Source organism: Cebidichthys violaceus, unplaced genomic scaffold (genome assembly GCF_023349555.1).
Source record: "Cebidichthys violaceus isolate CVI_PGR_0920_01 unplaced genomic scaffold, fCebVio1.0.p SCAF_23, whole genome shotgun sequence".
Lineage (NCBI taxonomy): Eukaryota > Metazoa > Chordata > Actinopteri > Perciformes > Stichaeidae > Cebidichthys > Cebidichthys violaceus.
In genome coordinates this window covers 2284962-2296994 of record NW_027176406.1, presented here as the reverse complement: position 1 = coordinate 2296994, position 12033 = coordinate 2284962, and the positions used below count along the sequence as shown (strand labels likewise).

Sequence of the window (12033 nt, the reverse complement as noted above, 5' to 3'; positions counted from 1 at the left end):
GGGCTCCAAGTGGACTGTAAATCTCTTTCTCTCTCTCCCACACACACACAGAGCTCCGTCAGTGGGGGGGAAGACATTAGTCTCAAAGTAGCGTTTTGGAGAGGTAGATATGCTGAGGCCCTGTGGAGGTGAAGGAGGTATTTCACTAATATCTGTGGAAGTAATTAAATATCTCTACAACTGCTACGCAAGAGGCAATGGATGCAGAAGTGTTGAGACTTGAATTCTTTCTACTGACCAGCAGGAGGCGACTCCTCTGGTTGCAAAAAAAAGTCAGATTATATAGAAGTCTATGGGAAACTTCTCACATGATGTATTACCTCAGTAAACATTGTAAACAGTGAGTTTATGGCCTCCCTAGGGGGTCTGCAAAAATATTTGGTTAATTAGACAATTATTTTTTTCTTCTCAAACATGAATCCCTCTATTATTTTAATGCTTTAGGATGTCGGTCTGGGAGGAGTCTGTGTTTTCATCTTAGAACTTTAACCCTTTTACGGTGTGTTTTTCGGTTCATGAGAGTTAATTCTAACCATTTAAGTTGCCTAAAAATGTCTTATTCAGCGTTTGGTTGTGTTTAGCTCCACCCTCTCGTCACACTTCTGGTTGCTAAAACCAGATCCTGTGAAAAAAATGAAGTTTATATTCAGAAGTATTTTCTGCTTGACCTCTTTAACCCACAGACATTTGGACTATGTGTTCGTCAGTGTCTCGCTGTCATCTCTGGGGAGGTGGTCCACGGATCTATTAAAAGGATTCCCTGTTATGTCACTGAGAGGAAATGATGAGGCTAGAGGTCAATGGTCATTGCCAAAAGTAGCTAATGTAAGCAAATGTGTCAGTGAGTGTGTTCATTAAAAACCTGACTCAATACTTCAGAGAGAGCCCCAACGGCCCCCTGCTCTGTAATACAGGAAATGAAAGAAAGGCTCTGAGAACACCGAGGAATAGTTACACCAGCTTCAAGACATTAAGCTTAATGGTAGCCGGATACAGTGTATTCGTTATATTAAGCCCACGGATCTAATATTTGGTTGTTGTTGAGAAGCAGTTTTGAAGATTCATTAAGGATTTTTTTTAAAAGGTTTAAAACTTGGGTCCTGAAAAGCTGCATCATGGATTATAAAAGATTAACTATAACTTTTTAAAAAAGGGATAAAACATTCAAATTAGCCCTGGTGTATTTAAATCTTTCATAACTTAACTACGGCTATAAACGTTATTTTCATATTCACCACAGGTATTTATTGCTACATAACAGCCTCATCTTCGGTTTCATCACCTGTGCCCTTCCTAAAACAAGACAAAGCTGTAAACAAGTGTCAAATTAACTCCTCCTCCCCCTGGTGTTGTTTCACACGTCACTGTAATGCTCTCTCCCATAATCAGATTGTCGCTCTCCACATAAAGACGCTGTTTTCTGTCCTTCTGAGAAAGTTGTTTGTAATCTTGCATATCACCACACTATTCATTCACTATGTTAAGGTTATATACAGCATCTATATATAGCTTTTACTTAGCCGCTGACTCCTTGATACCCATTTTCCAACCCACTCTATTCCCCACTATCCACTTTAAATGAGTCTCTATCTTTTCAAACTTCAAAATGAAAATGTAGTTATTAACTATTGATCCACGTGTCAGTCAAACTGAAGTCAGAAGATCTCACGTCTCACTTTTCCTGCAGGCTAAATAAAAAAGAAGTGTCCGAACTGCATTGACTGTGTTATGTTGTTTATTCTGTTCATCCTGTAGAGGAATCCCTCCTCTGTTGTTTTTCCTGTTCCGATGTGAGGGTCCTTGAACAGAGGATGTCATATGCTGTACAGATTGTAAAGCCCTCTCAGGCAAATTTGTGATTTTGGGCTATACAAAATAAATTGGAAGTGAATTACAGTATTTGGCAGCTCTAAATATGCATTGCATTTCTATTGTTCTGGGGCCATACAATTCCACATTGGGTCCAAAACTAGTACTTTTTCTTCAACAGGATTCAGTAGCATAGCGGTGAGGTTGCGGATTGCATCCGACTGAAACCTCTTTCCAAGCGTGACGGAGAACTACGGTGGCCTTCAGGTGACATAAAATCAGGAAAGGCTCTATAGCCTGGTGTGTGTGTGTGTGTGTCCTCTCTGGGCTGCTATAGAAACATGACTCTGAGAGGAAGCTAACGATTCAGGTCATTATATATTATATTATATTCCATTTCTGCAAATGAATCCCCCTAAATGCTACACACTGCTCCTTTAAGTGTGCTACATGCACACAGAGGCTCCTCAAACTCACGTAGGAACTCTTCCTCATATTCTATTTTGTTCCTCCTGAGTACTCCTGCCCCCACAGTTTCCCCATTACCCCAATACCGTTTCTCACTTCAACCAACCCTCCTCTGATATTACATCTCTCTTTGCTCTTAACCTCTGTACTCTCTCCAACTGGTGTAAATAGAAGGACCAGCTGGCCTCATCGCTAAATCCAGAACCTCTTCATCTGTGCACAGTAGGGCTAGGGTTGCACACACCTCACACACACACACACACACACACACACACACACACACACACACACACACACAAGGGTTATTCACGGCTGATTCACAGGATTTAAAAGGGGACTACAACGAAGTTTGGGTCCAGATGGTGTTCAGTTCATGAACCATGGGTTCACGTTAGTTTGTCTTACAAAGAGCAGTGCTAGTTGCAGTACTTGTATTGGCCAGAGGGCGAAGACATGCACGTACTTTAAAATAGAGGGCTCCACAGGGCTTGCCTGTCTAACTGGTACAGTCCTTTGCCCACATGTATCAGATTACTGTGTCAGCTGTTTACTTACTGTAGCAGATATATTCATATTGCACTTCTGAAACACAAACACAAAACACAACATCCCCATGCTGTGGCCTTCTGAGGAGAAGAGAGAGAGAGAGAGAGAGAGAGAGAGAGAGAGAGAGAGAGACAGAGAGAGAGAGACAGAGAGAGAGAGACAGAGAGAGAGAGAGAGATTTTTGTCTTCATCCATTCAGTGGAAAAAGGGTTTACACTTAAGGCCCCGTGTCTTTTGTCTTATTATTGTGATTTCTCCGGATCTCTCTGCGTAAATTAAATATTTATTCTCTGCTCCAGAGTTTACTTTAATTGGTCAAACCCTAATGCATAAGATCTTCCACTGAATGGAAAAAAGCAGAAGAAAATAGTGCTATAAATATCACTCTTTTACAGTCACCTAACATGGGGTTCTTTTTTTTCTGAATCAAAAGAAATGAGTCAAACCAGACTACACATGATTCATGACAGAGTGATCTCCATGACGTTATGCTAACAGAAAGATATTTCTATACACGCTTCAGATCTTCAAATAATGGAACACGTTGCCATAATAAATCAATCAATATTAAATGCACGTAAAATACCAATATTCTTTTGCAACAACTGCATCATCAAATCCAAGCACCCACAACAAGACACACTGCCTCCAGCTAGAGACAATCAACTGTGAGAGAATGTCTATATGAGTTATCATGCCAGACAAACGTATGAATACTGTACATATTACACGCTTTCAATGCAATATGCTTCAATACTAACAAACAGTGTCTGGCTGTTCTGCCCTTGTAAGGCCAGTCAGTGAGTAAGAAGAAAGTACCCCCCCATTAGATGTGCTGATTAGCAGGGACTGAGTTTTTAAACTGCTCTACTTGTCAGCTCTCATTGGCTCCGTCTTTACTGTGCAGATTAAAAATACCACAGAGCAGGTTGGTTGCACACTGCCTCAGGGGGTGTGGCTGAGATTCCAGGAAGAGAGAAGCTGCGGGTTCAAACGGACCCTGTTTATCATTAACATGCAATCTCTATACGTAGACAGGGCTGCACAATTCACACATGATGGTCTGCTATATTCATGTTTGAAATGCGTACGCCGCTCATAGAAAACTCTGCTGAACATCAAATCAAGCGCTTCCTAAACTAACTTGCTAGAAAACACACTAAAAACATTTCTGCATCGTGTTACGAGTGGTAAAAAACTCCCTTTAATGCCAGGCGTAAATGTGCACGGGTCTTTACATCTGAACCCAGTTTCACAATCAACAAAGTTGTCTGCAGCCTACACACCTAGAACAGAGCATCATCCTACGGGGGGCGTTCCTTTAAGAATAAGTGATGCATTTAATGTATACACACTTGTCTGAGTGCTTGGGTCAAGTTTAAGGTCAACTCTGTTGTTTAGTCGTCATTTGATGAAGTGCACTTCACTGAAATACAGCATGTGTACGTCCCCTTCCTAGAGTTTGAGAGTGTGTGTGCGTGAGCAAGCTCGACCCTGAGAGTGTGTGCACTTGGAAGACAGCACTAGCTGTTTATAATGAGGTAATGGGAAGGGCGACCTAGTATGTCTGAAATGTAAACTCTAGCAGCAGCTAGCAGCTCTACAGATGCTGGAATCCCCCCCCCCCCCCCCCCCCCCTTCCTTCTGGGAGCATTTACTTCTTTGCATCTTCAAACAGTTGAGTACAAAGAAAATATAATAATGTTCAAGTTAAATCCAGCGGGACCACGGGTTTCCTGCTCGTCTGTCTTAGTCATTTCCACAATGCGCGCCCCTTGAAGCCGTTCGATGGCACAACTAGAAGCAGTTTGTAAAACTGAGGAGTGTTTAAAAAAAAAAAAAAAAAAAGCCACCTACCATCCTTCCTCTCTCTGACTGGCAGCAGATTGGGGGCAGGCTGCAGGGACAACTCCTGCAGCTCATTGGCCACGGCTTCACTCTGAGGGCTGAGGATGAAGGCACCTGCATTTGGTCGCTCTCCAAAATCGGTCTCCATGGTTACCGGGGGATTCAGAGTGAGGCTCGCAGACAGACCTAAGAAGTGAAGAAACACATGAGGCCTCTCTTCATGCATAATGCTCTCTCTCTCTCTCTCTCTCTCTCTCTCTCTCTCTCTCTCTCGCTCTCTCTCTCTCTCTCTCATTTCTATATATATACGAGCCTGTAGTTAACAGTGAAGACATAACAGAAGGCAACGGACACCCACCGTTGACAATGGGCCGATGAGCTGCTGTGTAAAAAAAACAAAAAAACAAAACAACAACGCTCTCCGTGGCAACACATTACTTAATCAGGCTCTGGCACCTCGGGGAGGAAAGGTAAACCCTGATGACCAAATACACACTTCTCCTCTTCTAAATAGGAAACAGTGGGTATTGGACGACACTGTGTACAGCTCCAATTTACTGAACAAAGTTAAGATAGTTATAAATATCTTTCCAAGATAATCAATATTCTATATAATGTTTCTCAGTATCTGATTAGTGTCTATATCCCTCTATGATTTACTAACAGCATGTGAGTTGATCACTGCATAGATATTAAGAGTGATCCTTCTCTTTTATTAGTGCCACACAAACTGTGTAAAATTAGTGTGCTCTTTATTAGAATATCAAAAATCACATTCATTTCACCACTTTAACATAATAATAATAATAATAAATGATCAATTACTGGCTAATGCAATTTTCTGTGTTCACCATTTGATGTAGTAATGTTTACGCAGCTTGTGTAAGAGCATCTTTTGTAAACTCTATTTATCTAGGGACAGAAACAAAGGATCACATGTGTTGTCAAATAAAGTACTGCCTAACATTTGTTCAGTTGGTTGCACACACACACACGCACACACACACACACACGACAGGGTTTGGCTCCTGAAAGCTGCCAAAACGATGATGAACTGAGCTAAAACAGAACACTTTGTCATCACTATATCTCGTGAAAAACTTGACATTAATGTCAAACATAAAATATTATGAGCTGGAGAATACTCAAGTGGAAGCGGGAGCCTACAACAGCCTCGGCTCTAACTCATTGACGGAAAGAACGGCAGATTATTTATTTCTCAGTTCTCATTCTCAAAAGGGAAGGCTTCCAATTTTTAGCTGACAAACCTGGATTCTGTCGATTAGAATGACGACTTGAACTTGACCGGAGAATGAGTCATCACACACAACTCTGACACCCACACTGTCCGTAAAAAAAAGACGATTTTGCACTTAAATTAGAGCAATGCTGATAAATACAATGGCTGCAAAAAATCATGATCATGTTACAATTTATTTTGATCAATTTTGGATTTGACCTGAGAGAGAGCTCGTCTCAGCTCATTACCTCGAGGAAACATCGTCTGCCTACGACGCTGCTTCAAAATGTAGCTGATTGTCCAAAAAAACAAAAACACTTGGAGAGGCAGCATCATTAAACCGGTGCAGCTGTTATTTTCGTCCCACCAAAAGCAGCACTGTGACTCACTTCACTGGCTTAATGTAGCTCCAGAATATCCCGGCGTGTTTGTGTTGGAATGTAAACAATGCATTGAGTGCAAACTCTTCAGTCAACTCAAAGATGAAAGCTTCTACAGCAAAGCAGAGATACTCACAGAAACATGTTTACTGGATCTGTGCATTACTCAGAGTGGAGTGAAGCGGAAATCTCAATTTAGGCTCGGCAAATTTATAATAAGTGTTGGAACAGCCACATTTGTTAGATTAATAAAGGAGATAAGAATGCTGATGTACATACCTGTTTTTTATTTCCTGTTAAACCATCTCACTGGATCCACTTAGTCTAAAACCAAAGTGAGAGGAATTGAATGAGTTGGACATAGAAACTGTTGTTTAATATACACATATTATTTAATGTAGCACGTTCAAAGGTTTAAAGCAATGTACTGCGACGGTAACGTGACTTCATGAAAGAATCCATCAGCCCTGGACCCTAACAGGAGCCGGCAGGGAGCAGAAGAAAGAAAACGAGGCTCGGTAGAAACGCTCCAAAGTGGCAGAGCAGCGGCCTGTGATGAGGAACATGTTGTGGACAGAGACACAAACAAGTCTCTTTGGCAACAGGTGGAGTATTTGACAAGCTCCAGAAGAAGAGGGCCGACAAACTGAAGCTCACTGATCAGATTCAGGAAGAGAAAGCCGGCACTCAGCAAACAACCGGAGACAGAGATGAAGTCTCATGAGGAAAAGGAACTGATCAGCAAAGCTGAGGGCCGAGCAGGAAGTTGAACCTCCGTCAGATGACAGAGCAGCACTTCAGGACCTGAAGTTAAGGCTTGAGGAACGAGCTTTAACTAACTTTTTAACCAACTTTTTTTTAACACCAAGTTCCAGGCTGAGAAGGTGGTGAGTCAGTCCTTCTACTGCCCTGCAGGCTGGAAGTGTCAGGCTGAAATAGAATGTGCCACTTCCTCGGTTTGAGGAGGAAAAAGAAGTTTCCTCTCACACTCACAAAGACAGGAAGCTCAGGTGAGTTGGAGGCTCGAACTTGACCCCCAAAATAACAAGTCAATAAAAAACATTTCCAAATAAAACGTTCTCCCTGTATAATTAGATCTTGTAGTAGATGCATACTTGAGTTGTTACAATGGCTGACACTATGCTCAGAGTATTTCTTTGTCTTATTCTTAGTTTGTGCATGCTTTTCTTTAAATAACTAACGTAAACAGGAGGCCCAGCAGCAGCAGCTGTCAACAAGGACTTGACAGTCTGCGGTCCACACGCAAAGCGAGCATGCGACAGCGCTGCATTACGCAGCACGCAGTGCAGTCACTAATGTTGTGAATACGTACCGTGGCACTATCTTTGTTCCTGCATGGCTCCCATGTTACTGCCTGCCTCAAACGGATTACAACCAAAAGAATAGCAGAGTTTTGGGCTAGTCCGTGGAGGCTGACAAGTTTGTGCGATAAACTTTGTGAAGCCCACCAGGGTGGGACAAAATACAATTTCCTGTTAAAAAACTTTCAAAATACAACTCTTATTGTCTACCACAACAGGAAATGAAACTTTTGAGATAATGCTCACAATTGTTTTGAAAGAAACATCGCTTAACCTCCGGTGTTGTCACGCAGCATCACGAGAGACTTCCTCCGGGGGGCGCAGAGCCCCACGCGCCGCGACAGATTGACCCCGTTGACGCGAGACCGACCGACAAAGACAGAGACTGTCTCATATGTTAGTTGTCTGCTTCTTCTATACAGTCCATGGTTGTCTGTCCGTATCTCGTGATGAAACTGAAGCGGTCACACGGATATAGAGGGTTAGTCCTTTGTATTTCGGTGGGAGTGGCACCTTCTCTTGGATCAACGGCGAAAAGTTTATGTTAACACTCACCTGTCCCGATAAAAGAGGATGCACCCTTACGACGTTTATTCTGTTACTTAAAATACAAATACATAGCATGGTTTGGGTGCTAACATGCATCAGCACTGATACACCAGGCAGCCCATGGGATTTAAGATATATAAATAAAATAAAATAAATACAATTGTCATTATGTACACTTTTAACTGACACTACTTGACTTCGTAGGTTGTTAGTGATAATTACGTGTATTTATACAGCACCTTTCCAAAGCAGACGTCACAAGACATAAAGCAGAAACATAATACAAATCGTAGATAGAAAAATAAAATAGCCTAAAGATGAAAATATACAGCCAGAAGCTTAGGCGGTGAAAGGTTCACCACATTAAAGGGAGAAATCCCCCTGAGCATCATCTTTACATTTTATCAAATGTATAATTATGTATGGTCAAAAAATTAGCTGTGAGGGCCCTAAACATAAACCCCCATTTCTCCGACTCTGCCCACACTTGGTGTACTAGTTTAGTACCTGGCTCCAGATATCCTGCGTGGTAATTCATTTATGCACAATTGAGAAATGTAAGAAGAAGTCATACGATATTGGAACCTTATTTGGAGTCATGCCATCTCGCATATTTGGAATCAATATTCGAGAAACATAAATGGTTTTTTTTTTATTCATATTAATATTCTTCCACTTCTTGCTATGGTCAAAAAGCAACCACGAGAAGGCGACAAAATCAACAACACAGGCGCGTCGGCGACCAGGGGGAACCATTCTTTCGGTCGCAGAACTGGAGGCCAATATTTAAGACGGACCAACATGGCGGCAAAAACAAAGCTAACGCTAAACAAGTGAAACGAACGTGTGTAATAAACTTGTAATTCACTATTTTTTTTTCACTTGGGAATGTCCACACTACATCGAGAGACATTGCCATCCCTTTTCGGTTGTTCTGACAACACATTCATTCACGTTAATATTACAGTAAAGTTAAAATCAAGATAATCTGACGACGGACATACGTTAAACATTGGCTAATTCATCGCTAGCTGACTAAACTGCTTAACAGTTCATCATGTGGGGTGAAATCGATCCTCCAGTTAAAACACAACCGAGTTCGTGTGAGAGTGAAGACGAGAGTGATTTACCGGAAGAACCCGTGACACTTCCCCAGATATGTGACTTTAAACGCCCCACGGAGGCCCAGCAGCCACGACCAGACACACAGGTGAGACCACCAGCATCAGCGGCCACAACTTAACCGCTGTCTCTGCTGTGTGTACAATGCAAACATTTGCTGATTGTGTGTCTGATTGTCACACAGTACGTGAGCCAGGCTGAGACGATCTGTGTGAATGCCATGGTGGACGCCATAGCCATGAGTGGAAGCCGAGTGAAGAGCCAGCAGAAAGGAGATGCTGAACTGACCCTGAAGGAGCGCAGAGAGGAGCTGCTGCATCAGTACAGGAGCAGACCGCTGGTGTTCCTGGAGAGGTACCATGTACGTGTAACACAGCTCAGTGTGTGTGTGTGTGTGTGTGTGTGTGTGTGTGTGTGTGTGTGCGTGCGTGTGTTTATTTACGCACACACTGGTGTGTATGATCCGGGCAGCAGCTGATCAAAGTATTTTGACCTTCCTCCCCCCATATCTAGCCCTGCCTCAAGCCCCAGAACCTGTCAGCGTTTGCCCACGTCCTCTCAGATCCACGGGTTCTTCACTACAGCGATGTGATACAGAGACGGGCTGCGGCGTTCACCAACAGGACAAGGGTTCGAAACCAGCGCTACGCCGCCCTCAGGGCCCTGCAGAGGGGTAGGGGCTTTATTTAGTCAACTAACAAATATATTGATTCATGCCAGTTAAGACTTCTTTAGTACAAGAATTGTCCAGACTCTCTCTCAATAAGACAGGTGACTCATTTTACCTATCAACTGTGCCTCATCCCTCTCTTCCTCTGCCCCGCCTCCCTTTCTAGAGGGGGAGTATTTCAGTGAGGAACAGATGAGGATAAGGGAGCCGCTGTTGTATGAACAATATATTGGCCAGTACCTGACCGATGAGGAGGTGAGAGCCTGATGCCGTGCCAGAGCTGTCATAGCTCTATTTCATAATGTGCAGTTAGTTTGTGTTTGTTTGTTTTTTTTAAGTAACTTCTGAATGACATATGTTTTAGGTGCTGGAGCGCTCCCAGGAGGCCATGCAGGACGATGCACGGGGGGGACCAGGGGCGCCAGCGGGAGGCACAGGAGGGCTCGCCCACCTCCTCCTCAGCTCCTACCAGGAGCGTCTCATCCAGAATCGCCTGCAGGAGGAGCAGGAGAGAGAGGACGGAGCACGGGAGGAGGAGGATGATGACGATGGTGAGAGAAGCTTGAAGTTGTACAATAAATGTAGTTTCTGTGCTGTTGCGGTTCCGTCAGTCATCATGCGTCTCTCTCTCTATTTCTACTGCAGGCTATACGGTCCAGCAGAAGCAATGGCAGCCCACCCCAGAGGAGAAGGCCCTGTTCAGGGAGGAGTTCATCAGTCAGATGCACCAGCGCTTCCTAGATGGCAAAGACAAGGATTTCAACTACAGGTCAGCCACACCACCACTTAATGGGCATTCATACGATGTAAAGGCTGCATTTGTGTTCCACAGACATGGATCAGTGTGTCATTACAGATATAAATATCTACTGAATAGAAGAAACAAATTAGGATTTATTCTAATGAAACAGAAACATATTTGAAAACCAATGTAAATAACTGCTGAGTGAGCAGGATTTATGATTATGTTGTGACAATAAACAGGATTTTATTAAGTCAAAACGTTTCAAGAGCTTTTAAATACAACTCTAAATGCCTGACAGGTGTTTATAACATTGAGATCACATTTTTACTTAAACAGTGAGTATTTCTCTATTATTGATGGCAATTTTCAAATGTAATCATATTGCAAATGCTGGTGTCCTGATCACTCAAGCCTGCAAGTAAAGTAATAAAGGGACACCACGAATAGTGAATTAATGATAAAGTTATCAACAGAAAAAGTTACTGGATGTCACCATACGTTTTGTGTTGCATTGAAAGAGTGTATCCTAAGTGTTTGTGTCCATTACAGTGAGGTGGACGAGAACCCAGACTACGACAACTTGGACATAGTCAGCAGAGATGCGGAGGATAAATACTTTGATGAAGATGACGAAGACGAGGAAGAAGAGGAGGAGGAGATGGAAAATGATGATGAAGGAGAAAATATGACGGAATAGTGACTGTAGTAGAAGTAACAACTCACTGCTTTGATTGATCTGTAAATACAAATGTACAAAGTAAGGATATATATTGTATTTTTTTCCCTTCATTTTACACATTGAACCAATGCAAACACAGCTGGTTATAAATATTGTTTCGGAGTCTTTAGAGCCCTTCTAACTAAAGGGCTCTATATCTGTGTCCTTTAGTTACCATATGACAGTTTTCTATTCACCTTGTTTACGTCATGCATAAATATAATGAAAAGCAACATTAAAACAAAGAACAAGGAACTAATTACCTTACAAGAGGAGATCAAGTTTTGGCTGACATACATTATCATAAAAAAAAGAAAATAAATGTACTTCTTTTATCTTTAAGGTCAATGTGTGAGATCTGCTTCTCCAAAAGCTGGTTGGTCTTCTTTTTTTTGCTCTGAAGTCACAAATGTAGTCATGTCTCCGATTAGTAAAGTCCTCATTTCTGACTTTTCAGCTTCATAGATAATAAAATGCTGTTTCACAAACTACACGTCTGGATTGTACTTCTTTGATTATGTTGGTACATATTGACGTTCATTCTATGGCTCGTACACGGTACAATCATTTTCTGTCACAATGATCGAGGCCATGCTTTCAGAATTTAAGAGTTCCA

At 42.2% G+C, this 12033-nt stretch overlaps 2 protein-coding genes across 2 annotated transcripts in view; one reads left to right on the top strand and one right to left on the bottom strand.

Annotated features, from left to right (window-relative positions):
* Positions 1-7828, bottom strand: part of mrtfab (myocardin related transcription factor Ab) — a 35605-nt gene extending 27777 nt beyond the window's left edge. Inside the window, exons 1-3 of the mRNA XM_068718217.1 lie at positions 7625-7828; positions 6571-6615; positions 4681-4857 (exon numbers count right to left, since the gene is read on the bottom strand). Of these exons, the coding sequence (XP_068574318.1) occupies positions 4681-4819 (139 nt within the window). The 5' untranslated portion in view covers positions 4820-4857; positions 6571-6615; positions 7625-7828. The remainder of the gene's footprint in view (positions 1-4680; positions 4858-6570; positions 6616-7624) is intronic.
* Positions 7829-8300: 472 nt separating this feature from the next.
* ccdc97 (coiled-coil domain containing 97) lies at positions 8301-11906 on the top strand. Its single transcript, XM_068718222.1, has 7 exons — positions 8301-9372; positions 9469-9645; positions 9798-9957; positions 10121-10209; positions 10319-10505; positions 10600-10723; positions 11249-11906. Exons 1-7 carry the CDS (start codon positions 9220-9222, stop codon positions 11394-11396), a joined length of 1038 nt encoding a protein of 345 aa, XP_068574323.1. The 5' UTR covers positions 8301-9219; the 3' UTR covers positions 11397-11906.
* The last annotated feature ends 127 nt before the right edge of the window (positions 11907-12033 follow it).